The 17859-nt window shown below is 39.2% G+C and overlaps 1 protein-coding gene across 1 annotated transcript in view; it reads left to right on the forward strand.

The window, feature by feature from the left end:
- KCNH5 (potassium voltage-gated channel subfamily H member 5) overlaps window positions 1-17859 on the forward strand; it is a gene marked incomplete at both ends in the record, with an annotated part of 335605 nt that overhangs the window by 58412 nt on the left and 259334 nt on the right. Inside the window, 2 exons of the mRNA XM_082840811.1 lie at window positions 8929-9044; window positions 14314-14706. Of these exons, the coding sequence (XP_082696937.1) occupies window positions 8929-9044; window positions 14314-14706 (509 nt within the window). The remainder of the gene's footprint in view (window positions 1-8928; window positions 9045-14313; window positions 14707-17859) is intronic.

The raw sequence follows: 17859 nt of genomic DNA on the forward strand, positions 1-17859 counted from the left end.
CCATACTGCTCCCCATAGTGACTGTACCAATTTACATTCCCACCAACAGTGCAAGAGGGTTCTCTTTTCTCCACACCCTCTCCAGCATTTATTGTTTATAGACTTTTTGATGATGGCCGTTCTGATTGGTGTGAGGTGATACCTCATTGTAGTTTTGATCTGCATTTCTTTAATAATTAGTGATGTTGTGCATCTTTTCATGTGCCTCTTGACCATCTGTATGTCTTCTTTCAAGAAATGTCTATTTAGGTCTTCTGCCCATTTTTTGATTGGGTTGTTTGTTTTCTTGATATTGAGTTGCATGAGCTGTTTGTATATTTTGGAGATTAATCCCTTGTCAGTTACTTCATTTGCAAATATTTTCTCCCATCCTGAGGGTTGTCTTTTCATCATGTTTATGGTTTTCTCTGCTGTGAAAAGCTTTAAAGTTTCATTAGGTCCCATTTGTTTATTTTTGCTTTTATTTTCATTACTCTAGGAGGTGGGTCAAAAAAGATCTTGCTGTGATTTATGTCAAAGAGTTTTCTTCCTATGTTGTCCTCCAAGAATTTTATAGTGGCTTATCTTACATTTAGGTCTTTAATCCATTTTGAGTTTATTTTTGTGTATGGTGTTAGGGAGTGTTCTAATTTCATTCTTTTACATGTAGCTGTCCAGTTTTCCCAGCACCACTTACTGAAGAGACTGTCTTTTCTCCAGTCTCCTGTATATTGTATATCCTTGCCTCCTTTGTTATATATTAGGTGACTATAGGTGTGTGGGTTTATCTCTGGGCTTTCTATCCTGTTGCATTGATCTATATTTCTGTTTTTGTGCCAGGACAATACTGTCTTGATTACTGTAGCTTTGTAGTATAGTCTGAAGTCAGGGAGCCTGATTCCTCCAGCTCTGTTTTTCTTTCTCAAGATTGTTTTGGCTATTCAGGGTCTTTTGTGTGTCCATACAAATGGTAAAGTTTTTTGTTCTAATTCTGTGAAAAATTCCATTGGTAATTTGGTAGGGATTGCATTAAATCTGTAGATTGCTTTGGGTTGTATAGTCATTTTCACAATATTGATTCTTCCAATTCAAGAACATGGTATATCTCTCCGTCTGTTTGTGTCGTCTTTGATTTCTTTCATCAGTGTCTTATAGTTTTCTGAGTATAGGTCCTTTACCTCCTTAGGTGGGTTTATTCCTAGGTATTTTATTCTTTTTGTTGCAATGGTAAATGAGATGGTTTCCATAATTTCTCTTTTCGATCTTTTGTTGTTAGTGTATAGGAATGCAAGAGTTTTCTGTGCATTAATTTTGTATCCTGCAACTTTACTAAATTCGTTGATTAACTCTAGTATTTTTCTGGTGGCATCTTTAGAATTTTCTATGTATAGTATCATGTCATCTGCAAACAGTGACAATTTTACTTCTTTTCCAATTTGGATTCCTTTTATTTCTTTTTCTTCTCTGATTGCTGTAGCTAGGACTTCCAAAACTATGTTGAATAATAGTGGTGAGAGTGGACATTCTTGTCTTGTTCTGATTTTAGAGGAAATACTTTCAGTTTTTCACCTTTGAGAATGATGTTTGCTATGGAATATCTTTTTCCATCCCCTCACTTTCAGTCTGTGTGTGTCTCTAGGTCTGAAGTGGGTCTCTTGTAGACAGCATATATATATATATATATATATATATATATATATATATATATATATATATATATCTTGTTTTTGTATCCATTCAGCCAGTCTGTGTCTTTTGGTTGAAGCATTTAATCCATTTACATTTAAGGTAATTATCAATATGTATGTTCCTACTACCATTTTCTTTATTATTTTGGGTTTGTTTTTGTAGGTTTTTTTCTTCTCTTGTGTTTCCCGCCTAGAGAAGTTCCTTTGGCATTTGTTGTAAAGCTGGTTTGGTGGTGCTGAATTCTCTTAGCTTTTGCTTGTCAGTAAAGCTTTGATTTCTCTACCAAATCTGAATGAGATCCTTGCTGGGTAGAGTAATCTTGGGTGTAGGTTTTTCCCTTTCATCACTTTAAATATGTCCTGCCACTCCCTTCTGGCCTGCAGAGTTTCTGCTGAAAAATCAGCTGATAACCTTATGGAGATTCCTTGTATGTTATTTTATTGCTTTTCCCTTGTTGCTTTTAATATTGTTGCTTTTAATATTTTGTCTTTGAATTTAATTTTCGTTAGTTTGATTAATATGTGTCTTGGTGTGTTTCTCCTGTATGGGACTCCCTGTGCTTCCTGGACTTGGGTGGCTATTTTCCTTCCTGTGTTAGGGAAGTTTTTGACTATAATCTCTTCAAATATTTCCTGAGACCCTTTCTCTTTCTCTTCTGCTTCTGGGACCCCTATAATTCGAATGTTGGTGCACTTAGTCTTGTCCCAGAGGTCTCTGAGACTGTCCTCATTTCTTTTCAATTCTTTTTTCTTTAATCTGCTCTGCAGCGGCTATTTCCACCATTCTATCTTTCAGCTCATTCGTTCTTCTGTCTCAGTTATTCTACTATTGATTCCTTCTAGTGTATTTTTCATTTCATTTATTGTGTTGTTCATCACTGTTTGTTTGCTCTTTAGTTCTTATAGGTCCTTGTTAAACATTTCTTGTATTTTCTCAATCTGTGCTTCCATTCTATTTCTGAGATTCTGGATCATCTTTACTATCATTACTCTGAATTCTTTTTCAGGTAGGTTCTCCATTTCCTCCTCATTTATTTGGTCTTGTAGGTTTTTACCTTGCTCCTTCATCTGTACATATTTTTTTGTTGTCTCATTTTTTTGGATGGGTGGGACTGTGTTCCTGTCTTGCTGGTTGTTTGGCCCTAAGCATTCAGCACTGGAATTTGCAGGCAGCTGGGTGGAGCTGGGTCTTCGTCCTGAGATGAGGACCTCCGGGAGACCTCACACTGATTAATATTCCCTGGGACCTGAAGTTCTCTGTTAGTCCAGCAGCTTGGACTTGGTGCTCTCACCACAGGAGCTCAGGTCCTACCTCTGGCCTGGGAATCAAGACTCTGCAAGCCATGCAGTGTGGCAGGAAAAAAAAAAAGCAACAAACAGAAAAGAGCAGAACAATAACAAAGAGTAAAAAATAAAATAAAATTAGAAAAATAAAAAATATATTAGAAAAAATAACAATAAAAATGAGACAACAAAACAAAACAGAACCACACCAGCAAAAATAAAATAAAATAAACAAGAAAATTAATAAAAATAAAAAATTCCCTGGTACCTCCTTTATCAGTGTCCTTGCCCCCATCGTGAGCTACAGCCTACCCTTGCCTCCCCTGTAGGTCTCTGGACCCATTTTTTCAGCCCCACCTCTGCATGTGTTCTTCTCATCAGTGTTTCTTCCTGGAGCTGGCCTGGAGCACATGTGCCCATGCAGGCCACCTGGGGCACAGGCCTCCACAGGCGCACCCACAGGGGACAGTGCAACTAGAGGAAGCCTTGGAGAGGGGTGGCATTTGGCCCACCTTGACCCACGTCGCCAGAGGAGGCGACACTCCTCCCAGTGTCAGGGGCGGCACTCGGGCTGTCAGCACCCGCGTGGCCCTTGGAAGCTTTGGCGAGGGTGGGGCTCAGGCCCAGGACCCACTCGGCCGGAAGAGGCTTTGTTGGGGCAGCGCATGGGCTGTCGGGACCTGTGTGGCCCATGGTGGCTTTCGGGGAGGCCAGTGCTCAGGCCTGCTGGGAACTGCGCTGCCCGTGGAGGCTTTGTTGGGGGGCAGTACTGAGGTCTGCTGGGACCCATGCGTCTGGTGGAGGCCTCAGCTGAGGCAGGGCTCAGGTCCAGGACCCACGCGGGCAGAGGGAGCCCTGGGGGAGACAGGGCTCAGGCCTGGGACGCACACAGCTGGAAGAGGCCTTGGTGGGGCAGAGGGGGGTGGGCAGCTCAGGCCCGGGACCCCAGCAGGCTTGCCAGTGCCCAAGCAGGTGGAGGAGACGTCGGCTGCGTTCCCTTCTGATTCCCCGATCCCCCGAAGGTCCCTCTTCTTCCCTGCTGATCCCCTTGCTGTTAGTGGGCCCCTCCAAGTGTGGGAACCTCTCCCCTCCCCCAGCCCCTTCTTAGGTGTGCTGATCCCATCCTGCCTCCACTTTTCCTCCCCCCGCTCCTTCCCATGTCTTACCTCATCACGTGGGGATTCCTCGCATCCCCTTAGGTGTCCGAGGTCTCCCACCAGCGCCTAGTAGGTGCCCTAGTTATGAGGAGATGCTAACTCCACATCCTCCTACTCCGCCATCTTGACTCTGCCCCATCTTATGGTTTTTCAGTAATATATTTGATAAACTAATCTGCTGAGAGTGAGGACAGAGGGGTGGCATAGGGGTCTTGAGAAAAATGCTAACTGTTTAGAACTGAGGACTGCAAGAAAGCCCTAACCAGAGACAAAAAGATCTCTGAGCAGTTCAGGGAGTGCATCTTTTTGTGCTCCCTTTGATTTAAACGTGAAACAAAACATTCCTCAGCTTTGCATTTGTTTTCCAGCCCCAAGGGCATTTTGATATCAAAGCTCGTAAATGGTTACTTGACTAGACCACTGCCTTTGCTTTCTCTAGCAAGAATCCTTCCCAAGTATTTCCTCCTAAACTTCTCTCTTTGAGTAAGTCTGAGTCAGTTTGACAACTGTCACCACCTTTTTTTTTTTCTGTTAGCAGCTCCCAACTCCTCTTTTTGAGGGAAAAATTATAATCCTCCACACACTTCCTCCTCAGCCCTCTACCACACTGTTTCTACCCTGTCCAACCCAAAGCCCTTCTTTCACAATACCAATGAGTTATATTAGTCTCTGCTAAGAGCTGAACATATTTCCTTCTTTATATTCTAATTTTAACTACATATAATGTGGGATGCTGTGTTAATTTCTATTTAACTTTTCTACTAATGTTCTCATTCATTCATTCAAAAATTTTTCTAGTGCCCAGTGTGTGCCAGTCATGGAACTAGACAACCAGGGATAGAAAGAATAAGATCTGACACCTGAAAGTCATATCATGCTGTAAACTCCCTTTTCATCTATATTTAAGGGTGGTCTCACTCAGAATACACTGTGTGAACATTTTTAGAATGAAGAATTAACATTTTTCTTTCAGATTCATTCTGCTGTTTAATCAATGATAGTCCTATTTTTACCATGGAGAAAAATGTTGGTGTTTTATTTTCAGTTTTAAAACTTTTTCTTCCTTTAGGAAATTGAAATAAGGTAAAGGGATGAAGTATTTCTTGATTTTATTGACTTCATGTGTAAAATGAGATACACCTACACAGGCACATTTGTTTCATATTTAAATGAGGAACTGCTGCTTCCTCATTAAGAAACAGTAGTGTGTGCTCATGAAGCTTGAAATAGAAAACCAGAGGATGACAATAAGCTTTCATCATTATGTTTCTCCTCCCTCACAAGTTTACTTCTTTTTATGATCCTAGAGAAGGAGAGAACACATAGTGTTTGATGATTTGTGTTCTTCCATGTGTTATTGAATTCATTCCTTCAATATCTCCTTTTATTTTTTGAAAATATTTTCTGAATAAACTTTATCACACACAGGGAATGAAACTGGGCTTCTCTTTTAATCCAATAATCAGATGTACTAAGCGGTGCAACATCATCTATCTTAGAAATATGAATCTTCAGTAAGTATAAGATTGACTTGTGGGAATTCCCTGGTGGCTCAATGGTTAGGACTCTGCCCTTTCACTGCTGAGGGCCTGGGTTTGATCACTGGTCAGGGAACTAAGATCTTGCAAGCCTTGCAGCACAGCCAAAAAAAAAAGAAACTGAAATCAAGATTGACTTGGAAGTTTCTAGAAATATTCAATGCAATTTTAATATTCATTTGATGCAGAAGAGAAATGATCAATAGGAAATATTTTAATATAACTGTTGCCAACATAGTTACTGTCATCTGAAGACATCCTCACCATTTTAACCCAATAAAGCAAAAACCAAACCAAAACCCAATGATAATAAAACATATTTCATGTTTATGTTCATGATAATACAAATGGAGCTTATTTTTAAATCTTATTTTTAAAGTTACAAATAACTTTTAATTAATTAGTCAATCAATTAAAGGCCTATTTTATGGCAGGCCTCTACCAAGTGCTGAGAATGGAGAGGTGATGGTAGTTTAGTGGGAGTGACTGACATGCTTATCAACAACTGCATTAGTATTGTTAGTGCCATGTGAGGTATGTATTCTGTGGTGTGAATACACAGAGGAGAGTGCATCTCTCTCATGAGTGGATCCAAGAAGCTACCAGTGGATCTCAGAATGCTTTAACTGAGTTTGGGGGTACCAGTAAGCATTAGCCAGACAGATGGAGAGGGCAAAAGCATTTCAGGTAGACAGAGTGGTTATAACATGTGAAAGCATGAAAGCATTGAATGTCATAGGGTGTACAAAGAATTCCTGGTGGATTTAATTTTACTTTTGCATTTGTTCTTTTAACTTGTTATTGATTTTAGTGAGGCCAGAATACAGAGCGTGTATGAAGAAGTGGAAGGAGATGGAAGCAGAGCAAATCTTTAGGGTCAGAAACTAAATGACATGTATACCAAGGATATTCAGTCTTATCCTGAAGGCTTCCAGGGATCTCTTAAAGAACTTAAAATGGGGGCTTCCCTGGTGGCGCAGTGGTTGAGAGTCCGCCTGCCGATGCAGGGGACACAGGTTCGTGTCCCGGTCCGGGAGGATCCCGCATGCCGTGGAGCGGCTGGGCCCGTGAGCCGTGGCCGCTGGTTCTGCGCGTCCGCGGCCTGTGCTCCGCGGCGGGAGGGGCCGCAACAGTGAGGGGCCCGCGTACCGCAAAAAAAAAAAAAGAACTTAAAATGGGAGAAATGCATGGTAAGATTTGTGCTGTAGAAAGGACTCTGGCAGCAATGTGCAGAGTTGTTTGCAGAGTATGTGGTCAGAGAGCAGAGGCAATGGTTTTTAGAAGCTACTGTCTAACTCAGGTGAAAGATGATATATTGTCTAACATATTAGGGATGGAGAGGGGAGATTAAATTTGAGGGTATTTATTGATAAGTTATAGGCTGTAAGTCCTGGAAGGGATTGGATATGTGTGTGTGGGGTGGAGGTAATAGTGAAGGAGGATGGTGAATCTCAAGTTTTTGATTCGGACAGCTGGAAATATCATGGGGCCATTCACTAAGACCAAGAATACATTAAATATGCAGAGTTGGAGATGGGGGGGAGAAGGTGATGATAAGATTGATTTTGAACATGTTAAGAGTAGAACATCTGAGTAAGAGGTGGCCAATGGCCAATTAGATACATAGGTCTAGTGCTTAGAAGAAAAATCTAAGTTGGTGCTATAGATTGCATGATGGTCTTTTGCATTGATGTTGAATTCTTAGAGAGTTGGTGGCATATCTGGTGCTTCTTTGTTTCTCCAGCACATTGCACAGGGCAAGCCTTAGGGTTGCATACAATTCCCAAAGCCTAACATTTTCTGTTCTAGTCACTAGGATGAGGTCCATTAATGAAAAAGAATAAAAGATCTTCTGTTAACCAATGCCAGTTTACTTTTTCCCCCAATCCAATTGTTGATACCATAGAAAGAGCTAAATTGGTGGGGCAGTACAAAGCCTAACTGAAGTCAAAGTTAGATTGAAGAATAGCAGTAAAGTATGATGTCACCCACCTGGTATGGTTTGAAAGACATTTGGTTGGTGCCTGCCCAGGATTTCTTCTTTCATTTTCTGTCACATTGTCTTGAAAGTTCATCATTACCATTAGAGTCATTGCTTTGGACCATCAGGGGTTTTCATTTTTAAGGAGTTGTTTGGTAAATACCCTAGTTAAAGGTAATACCATGGAAACTATCAAATGGTCTTAATGGAGTCCATAATAGATTAGAGCTTTTTGGGATACCTAGAGAAAGGATAATTGAGATACGAGCAGAGTATGGCTTGTTTTGTTCTACTTGTTCATGTCTCATTGACATTTCCTTGAAGTTAATTAGCTTAATAATGAAAAATTAATGATTTTAATATTGGAAATAATGGAAGAAATTTCTTTCCTATTAAATTCACATTCCTTCCCCTCGGAAGTTAAGGTTACTACTCTTTTGGAAAACATTATTAAGGATTCTAGATATTCCAAAAATAGTCTTTAAATATCAATGAAATTGTTAATAAGAGAGAACCTTTGCTACGTTACAAAGAAGATGGAGGTGTGTGATAAGAACCATAGTATGTGAGATTTGTTGAAATTGGGCTTTATTCTCTTATGTGTATATATCTTCACATAAGTATACGATAGGACTGTTTTTATTAGGGTAATACTACCTGCTATAGTAAATAACCCCCCAACTTTAAGTGGTTTAACACAATAGAAGCATATTTCTTACTCATATGACAATCCAAGGAGGTTGATCTTTGACATATGGCGTTCTTCTATGCACTGATTCAGTGGCTTTGCCGTCCCCTGGGATTTTGTCACTTGCATCCAACTGGTAGAAGGATGGAGAAAGTATGGAGAAGTTTCGCTTGCTTCTTAAGTTATTGCATGCATGGAAGTGACACACATCAGTTCTGTCTCAATCCATTGGTGAGGACTAGGGACAGGCCCACACCTAGATGCAACAAATGCTGGGAAATGTATTCCTGGCTGGGCAGCTGTTTCCCAGTAACAAACCTATACAATGCAAGGGGGAGGACAGAATCTTGTGGACAACTAGCTACCTGGCTATAGGGACTATATGATAGATATGAGCAAAACACAAAGATCACACATGAAAATTACTTACCATTTTATAACTGCACTTGAAATATATGATGATGTCTGTGTAGAAATTAAGCGCTTTAGATTGATACTTTTCATTAGTTCCGCATGTTATGCTATTTCTGAGATCCCTTGAATATTAGCAAGAATGTGGGCTTCCATATTCATGACGTGTGAAAAACTGAGACTTTCTTTCCTTATTTTTAAGGTTGGACAAAATTTGCCCGATTGACACGGGCTTTGACAAATAGCCGAAGTGTTTTGCAACAGCTCACGCCAATGAATAAAACAGAGGTGGTCCACAAACATTCAAGACTAGCTGAAGTAAGTGCGAGATTAACTTTACTTCCCAACATGGTGGTGGTCATACATTTTTCCCCCCACAAGTATTTCAGTTATTTGAAACATTTATTATTATAAATGGCTATTATTTTACAAACACTTATCTGCTAGTTGATTTTTCCTTGTAGAATTATAGAAATTTTCTATATTTCCTTTTATGCTCTCCTACTTTGGAAATGGGAAGGTAATTTATGACATCCCAGGTGATGTCTGTACAGAATGAGGTTTCCTTTGAGCAAATGAGATAGGGAGTTCACTCATTCGTTAATTTATGTGTGCAGCACACACTTATTGAGGGTTTGCTCCATGCTTGGTACTCTGCAAAGGATGTAAAGATGAATAGGCCATTGGCCCTATCATCAAGGAGTTAAAGATCCAGCAGAGGAGGGAGGGGTTACCTGAATGAGATGATACCTGGGCTGAGTGAATCTTTTTTTTTTTAATTGAAGTATAGTTGATTTACAATGTTGTGTTAGTTTCCAGTGTACAGTGAAGTGATTTAGTTTTATATATATATATATATTATATGTACTCTTTTTCATATTCTTTCAATTATAGGTTATTATAAGATATTGAATATACAGTAGGACCTGTTGTTTATCTATTTCATATATAGTGGTGTCTGCTAATCCCAAATTCCTAATTTATCACTTCCCCACCTTTCCCTTTTGGTAACCATAAGTTTGTTTTCTATATCTGTGAGTCTGTTTCTGTTTTGTAAATAAGTTCATTTGTATCATATTTTAGATTCTACATATAGGTGATATCATATGATATTTGTCTGTGTCTGACTTGCTTCTCTTAATATGACAATCTCTAGGTCCATCCATGTCGCTGCAAATGACATTATTTCATTCTTTTTTATGGCTAATATTCCATTATATATATATACCACATCTTCTTTATCCATTCATTTGTCAATGGACATTTAGGTTGTTTCCATGTCTTGGTTGTTGTAAATAGTGCTGTTATGAACATTGGGGTGCATGTATCTTCTTTTTTTAATAAATTTATTTTATTTATTTATTTTTGGCTGCGTTGGGTCTTCATTGCTGCACATGGGCTTTCTCTAGTTGCGGCGAGCTGGGGCTTCTCTTCGTTGTGGTGTGTGGGCTTCTCATTGCGGTGGCTTTTCTTGTTGCAGAGCACGGACTCCAGGTGCGCAGGCTTCAGTAGTTGTGGCTCAGGGGCTTAGTTGCTCTGCAGGCATGTGACATCTTCCTGGATCAGGTCTTGAACCCGTGTCCCCTGCATTGGCAGGCGGATTCTTAACCACTGCGCCACCAGGGAAGCCCTGTATTACTTGATTTTGAAGCTATTTCTTTTCTGCCTTCGGTTGTCCGTTTCTTTCTACAAATCAAGCTAAAGTGTAGGAGCTTGTTTCTGTGACTGCTGACTTTTGCAGTTATGATTCTTACTGGGTCTTAACTCATTCAGTTTTTCTTTCTTTGTTAACACAGTTGGGCAAGAACAAGAGGAAAGAGACCATAGAGAGGAAATTTTTCTACCTTAGCACCCTGAATCACTCAGGATAGTTTTTTTTTCTATATCGAATGGAAAGTTCCTTTCCGCTTGACAGCTTATCATTTTTACTTTTACTTTTGAGGAACTTTCATTCCTGTTTCTTCCCATCTGATTTTTTTCTTTTTTTTTGCTTTGCCTTTTGATTATTGTTAGTTTCTTTATCAGTCATCCCTAATTCACAAACCTGATTCAAATACCAAACTGCCTTCTGTCAGGTCTTAGGCTTGATTTCAGAGAACATGTGGAAATAAGAAGGTTTTCAACAGAGATTTAGTCTGTTTATGCTCTTAGATCTTCAAAGACTGACCTAAAAGAAGCACCAAGTTAGCAGAAAGATATAGTTTTGCCAGTTGTACTCAGAGTCATGTAATTTGCTCAGCTTGAGTATTTGGATTTGCTGTTAAATTTCAGGCTCTTTCACTTTTTCCAACACATATAAATTTTATCTTAATTCCACCAGGCCCCCTAAATTTGGAGCTGATCCCCACTTTCAAAGATCCTGGTCTCCATGTAGGCGGTTCATCTGTTTTCCACAGGTCCTGACATCGTGCTGATTGGCTTCAGCTCCTCACTTGTATCCGTGGTACTGAGTCCTTTAGAGTCAGTGAGCTCAGATATTCAGAGAGAAAGCGTATATCTGTTTCAGTACAAAAATACATCAGTAAATGTGATTTCATCCCCCCTCTACCTAAGGCTTATTGCTCCTGAAAGTACAACTGAAATAACAAAACGAAGAGTTGTTACTCACTGCCTTATAAAGGAGTCCTAGTGATGGGGCTGAGATTAAAGTCGTGCTCTGCATATGAGAAAGCTCAAAGCTGCAGCACATAGTGAGTCCCTTTCTTTGTTGTTGCCATTCTTCTCCTCGCCTCCCTGCTCATTCTCCTCCTTCTCCTGTAGCAGTTTTGGATTGCTTTACGAATGCAAGTCACCTTCCGAAGAACTGGGTTATGAATGTCTAAAGAAATATAAGACAAGGGTTTTTATTTTGAACTGTACATTATAATCACCTGGAAGGATTTTGAAAATATAGATTCTCTGGGAACCCACACAAGATGAATTTAATTATTTTCTGGCATGGGGTCTGAGTGTGAGTATACTTTATTTTTTAAAACTTCTCCAGAAGATTCTAGTTTGTGGCCAGATTTAAGAAATACTGAACTCAAGAGTGATTTCATTCCATCTCTAGAGGAGACATCTTACATTTGTCCAGGGTGCTTAGCGGGGCCGACTTGTCTATTAACACAGTGTGTAGGGCCCACATGATGTTTGAATTTCTACTAATAGTAGAAGGAAAACATGAACTTTTAGGTAAAAGAATTTTGAATATATAATATTAATTTATTCATCTTTGTAAAAAGACAGTTGTAAAATATAATTTTTATTATTTTTAAGGAGGAAGGGATCTAAGAAGGCAAAAATACCCAGGACCCATGAAGGTCCTAATGTACCCTGGCACTGAGTTTATTTTCTAAGTACGATTTCTTTGTGCTCAAACTGTAGACTGTGGTAAAATATTAACATTGAATATGAAGGAAATTTTCATGTTTAACACAGTGAAATTAGAATGAATAGATCAGTGGTTGAAAAGTGAAAGAGAGGCCATGGTTCTGTATGATTCTGTGTATGTAATGCTTTGTCTCAACATGAAGCTTACCTGCCTGTAGGATAATTTGTTGCTAAGTAATTTAAGACCTTATGGGAAAAGTATGACTGGGGCACTGATAATGAGGATAAATATGTAAAAATCTTTATAAATAGTTCTTATAACTCCCCAACTTAAAGCAATAATTATAATATACACCTAAAGAGAATATCAGTGATGTTTTTCACATTTTAAAATAGCAATGATTATATTATATGCTTAGTTTTCAGTTATGTAAGTTCTATTTATGAGAGACTTTTCAGGATAAATCTCAAGTTTCAAAACATGCTAGTATACTTATTTTGCTTTGTAGCGTAAGAATTACATGCTAACAGGTGTTTTTGTTTACATCTATTTGCACATTCACAAATTTAGTGCATTTATGATCTTATAATTTGAACTTGTTGACTCCTACTTTCTGGGTCCCATTAGTCCTAGGGACACTAAATACTTGGATGCATAAGATGGTAGAGCTGCTGAAAACACTGTTTATCAAAGTCCCACTTACAGACTCCTTAATACATAGGTTTACTCAGCTTCATTGATGGCATGGAGCAGAGGTCTCTGACCTGCTGCTTCAGCTCCTTTTCACAATTTCCAGGTTCTAGGTTCTGGAAGGAAGTGCTAAGTCCTGTGTTTGTTACCTTTGCCCAGACCTCTGCTTTTGCTCTGTCATCTGCTTTTTCTCATTGTCTCTTTAATGAGACCTAATCAGAGTAAGTCAAGGTTCATATAACATTACATTGAAATTTTTCCATTTGTCGAAAAGGTACGGAGAAGCAAACCTGAATATTTAGGTTTTTTTTTTTTTTTTTCCCCTAAAGGGAATTTGCCTCTGGGCAGGAAATCCAATATTCTTTAAGTCCTGATTGAAAGGAAAAAAGGGAAAAGCAGGTTATAACATTTACACCCCTGATATTGCTGTGCCAGTCATTAGGGCCCTGGCTGAGTCCCACACAACAGCAAGATCACCATCAGTGGGGCCCTGGGGTTCAGCAAGGCCGTCAGAATCAAAGTTATGCTCCTTGAGGTGCCAAATATGTGAAGAATGGATAACGGTGAGTCATGCAAATAACAGTTGGGCAGTCAGTGAGAGATGTGTGATTCTAGGCAAGCCTGCCAAGTGAGTGTGCAGAACTTGCAGAAGTTGGTGTCCAGCAGTGCTGTGGATCAGTGTTGGTGCTGGGGGCGGTCATCGAGAGCATGGGACTGCGGGTTGACCCTTCAGCTGGACCCAGGCAGTTGGAGGCTCCTTACCCCTACCCTTGTCCTTGGAATGTATACTCTGCTTACCATTCCCACAATGGGGGCCATTTTCAAGGATGCAGGCTTGAGAGAGTAAGGTGGTGTTGAGACCTTCAGGTGTTGTGGTGACCTTCAGTCACACCTCTATATGTGACTGAACCCAGTTAAGGCTTCTGTATAAACTTTTAATATTTGGTGGGTGGGTTCAGAGATCTACTGGTCTTGTGGCTGCCCAATAAAAGCCTTGTAAGGGGCTTCCCTGGTGGCACAGTGGTTGAGAGTTCACCTGCCGATGCAGGGGACACGGGTTCGTGCTCCGGTCTGGGAAGATCCCACACGCCGCGGAGCGGCTGGACCCGTGAGCCATGGCCGCTGAGCCTGCATGTCCGGAGCCTGTGCTCTGCAGTGGGAGAGGCCACAACAGTGAGAGGCCTGCGTACCGCAAAAAAAAAAAAAAAAAAAAAAAAGCCTTGTAAGTAAGTTCCCTTGTATATTAAAACTGCCACCTACCAATCTGGAGTGGTCTGCCTCTTTCTTTGGTCTCTCCCTCCCCTCCATGTATGGGGACCAGTTTTTGAAACAACAGTTGGCCACTGGAGAGAAAGCCAGAGGGAATAGCAGACAGATCAACTTTGGTAGAGAGATTGGACATGGAGTGACTTTGAACAAACCTTGATACAACTTAGGAGAAGAGGGAGATGAAACTACAGAGCCTGACTGGCCTTGAAACCAGGAGTCATGATTAATAGGCTGTGGTTTGGCTGCCAGTAAATTTGAATTCATTACTAACTGTGCAGAGATGTCCGGGTCATTATATATACATTTTCTCTCTTTTAGGTTCTTCAGCTGGGATCAGATATCCTTCCTCAGTACAAGCAAGAAGCGCCAAAGACGCCACCACACATTATTTTACACTATTGTGCTTTTAAAACAACTTGGGATTGGGTGATTTTAATTCTTACCTTCTACACCGCCATTATGGTTCCTTATAACGTTTCCTTCAAAACGAAGCAGAACAACATAGCCTGGCTGGTGCTGGACAGTGTGGTGGATGTTATTTTTCTGGTTGACATTGTTTTAAATTTTCACACGACCTTTGTGGGACCTGGTGGAGAGGTCATTTCTGACCCCAAGTTGATCAGGATGAACTATCTGAAAACTTGGTTTGTGATCGATCTGTTGTCTTGTTTACCTTATGACATCATCAATGCCTTTGAAAATGTTGATGAGGTAAGTTTCTTTTTCTTTTTAGTACTTGAATCACATGTTTCGAGAAAATTAGGATAAAAGGAGTTTACAGATAATCCAAACTTCTTTTGAGCCACCACTTTCAATCTTCATCCTACTAAACACTTGCCGTAAATTATCATATTTGATTACCTTATAATTTTCATCTGCTTTTTTTTCTTGATTTCTGGTTGAAAATACTGATTACTAGAAAAATGGCTATGGTTGGAGGTTGTGGTTGAAAGAGGTGGAGGAGAAGAAAAGCCACAGCATTTGGAGTCAAATATGGTTTATGAACTAGATAATTGATTGACAGGTGATGTGTTTTGATGTGTGTTTTGTTTTTTTTTTTTGAAAACTGTGGCATTTTAAAACTCTGTGCACCCATAGGTCTTTTGACTCCTCCTCCTCCAGATAGCAGTGCTTGAGTTAACAAAAAGATACAGAAAATTTTTTGGAAGAAAAATTCTTGAATTTTTGCCTTTTTGGTTTCTTTTTTATAGTTTTTGCTTTAAATTTTGTCTAAGTACATTTGTGATTAGAGACTATATTGGATGACTTCTGGTGTCTGGTCACATTCAAGATTCTGCTTATTCAATGTTATCTGCACAACGAGAAACACTTAAAACGTGTAATATCTTGGAAGACCATTTTATTCAGAGCTTCTTAGCTTCTAACCTAGTAGTGGATGATTTTCAACTTGCTACACGAAGGATGTATATAAATGAGTCAATATAGAATGTATCTATTATTAAAATATGTTCATAATAATAATTACAAACTTAATTTCCCTGAAGATTTTACTCTGTCCTCATAGACTGTTCAGATGGAAAATTCTGCACTACATTGTTGTCATTGTGTGTGTATTTGGGAGGTAGTTTGCAATTTTTCTTCAATAACTTTTTCCATAAAATTTCTGCATTCAATCCACTTTAATGATATTAAAAATATTTCCCTGAAAGTTAAGTATAGACATTGTATTTTGATGCTGTACACGTAATTGTTACTTTAAAAATTGGGGGAAAAAAAGGAATCGTAGTAATTTGTTTTCTAATTTTAGATTTTACCTACATCAAGCTTTTTAAGGTATATTTATTTCTTCCCTATTTACCTTCTGGAAGGGTTGAGAGGGGTTAATTTTGAAAATGCTAATCATATGATAAGAAGATAATAAGCAGTATTTATATGTTCACTTACTAAATGGATTAATATATTAAGATCAATGCATTAAGATTTCCATTATTTAGAACATAGGCATAAAGATTTTAATAAAAATAATTAAAAGATTGGTTTAATTCATAGAAAAGTGAATACATTAAACATTACATAATAATAAATGCATTTGATATACCATACAAATACATGAAGAGATCCTCAGACTTACTAATATTAAGGAAAATGCAAAGTAAACCTACAAACTACACTGACATACCATCATTTACCACACACACTAGATTGGTGAGAAGGTGGCTAAGGATGTGCACTGCTCAGATCTCCTTTCATGAAAACCTGCTGCATGGAGCACAGTTAGGGGATTCCTGGAGGTGGCTCCTGGTTTGGGAAAGCCAATCATTCATTGGCATTCAGTGATATCACACTATCACACTGGTAGCTTGAAACTGGCCACAATGGGAGTATTTACACCCAGAAAGTCACAAATGCTATGAATAAAAACTTTTCTTTAACTTTCTGTGGAATTGGTTGTTAGTCATTTACCAACATACCACTGAACACAGCTGACTGACACCTGCTATGGTTTTCCGATCTGCTGCAGGTCACACATCGAAGCCATATTTCCCCAACATTGTGTCCAGCCAGTGACTAAGAATGGTGGTAACATTATGATTAGTTTACTCCTGCTCAATAAAGAGCTCCTCTATTGAGCAACTTTTGCTCTGGGACTCCCCATTTACCTGTGCTGTGGTTGAGGCTCTTTCTACACAATTCTTCCTCCCCTCTTCACAGGTTTCGAATGGCATTGTGGTCTGAAGTCTCCTCCCTCCTCCGTTTCTCCTTCATAGGCATTTATCTCAGTAAAGGTCTTGCATATCTAACCCTGACTTGGCATTACTCTGTCGGGGACCTGAACTGATGAAGCGATGTGGTGAGGCCTCTCATACATTGCTCAAGGGAATGTTGGTAAAACTTCCATGAAGAATAATTGGCAATATCTCATTTTAAAAAAGAAAAGACACTAGGGGCAACCACTAGGGGCAATCCCCTTGTTTAAGGGATTCTTTGTTATTTGCTTCCATCACCAAAACAGCAAGATTATGTACCTACCTCTTGGTTTTTCAGTTTTAGGACTTGTCTTTGACTTCTTACTATGGAATTTGAAGTTTTAGCCTCTTTATCCCTGCCCTAACTGTATATATGCACTTATTTCCCTCACCTCATTCTCGCAATATAGGTATACCATCCTCTTGGTTCCATAAATAGTAGGTATTTATATCATTACTACTACAAATATGCTATTTATAGCTGAACCTTCAACATGCTGTGATTACTTTTCCTTTTCTGCACTTCCCATTTTCCTGAGAGTTGGTTTTATCATTTGCTTAGTTTTATGTACTAATCACTAACTCAATCGCTAAGCTCTATGCCAGTTGTCTAAATCTCCCTCTAGTACATTGATACAAGTAATAGTCTATCAACATCATTTTCTTAAACAGATCTCTCTACACTCTACCCTCCCACCTGATGGACAGTTTGGCTAGCTGTAATATCCTAGGCCAGAGATAATTTCTCCTCAGATTTTGAAAGACACAGTGCCATTACAGTCTACCTTCTAATAATTCTCTTAAGAAACTTTAAACCATTGTGACCTGTTTTCTCTTTCTGGAAATTTGATGTATCTTCTCTGTCCAGGGTTCTGAATCTTTCCAGTAATATGGTTTAGTGTAAGTCCCATTTTCATCAGTTTTGCTGGGTACTGACTGGGTAGCCTTTTTCAATCTAGAAAAGCACGTCTTCTGTTTTGATTTTTTTCTTATGATGATTTTCTCCATCCCTTCCCCCCTCTTTTCCATTCTCTCTCTTGCTGGAATTCCTTTTGTTCTTATACCTACTAGACTTCTCCTCTGATTCCTTTTTTTTTCTTCCCTATTTTCCAATCCTTTATATTTTTGCTGTACCTTCTGGAAGATTTTCTCAACA

Source organism: Leucopleurus acutus (genome assembly GCF_964270905.1).
Source record: "Leucopleurus acutus genome assembly, chromosome: 1".
Classification (NCBI taxonomy): domain Eukaryota; kingdom Metazoa; phylum Chordata; class Mammalia; order Artiodactyla; family Delphinidae; genus Leucopleurus; species Leucopleurus acutus.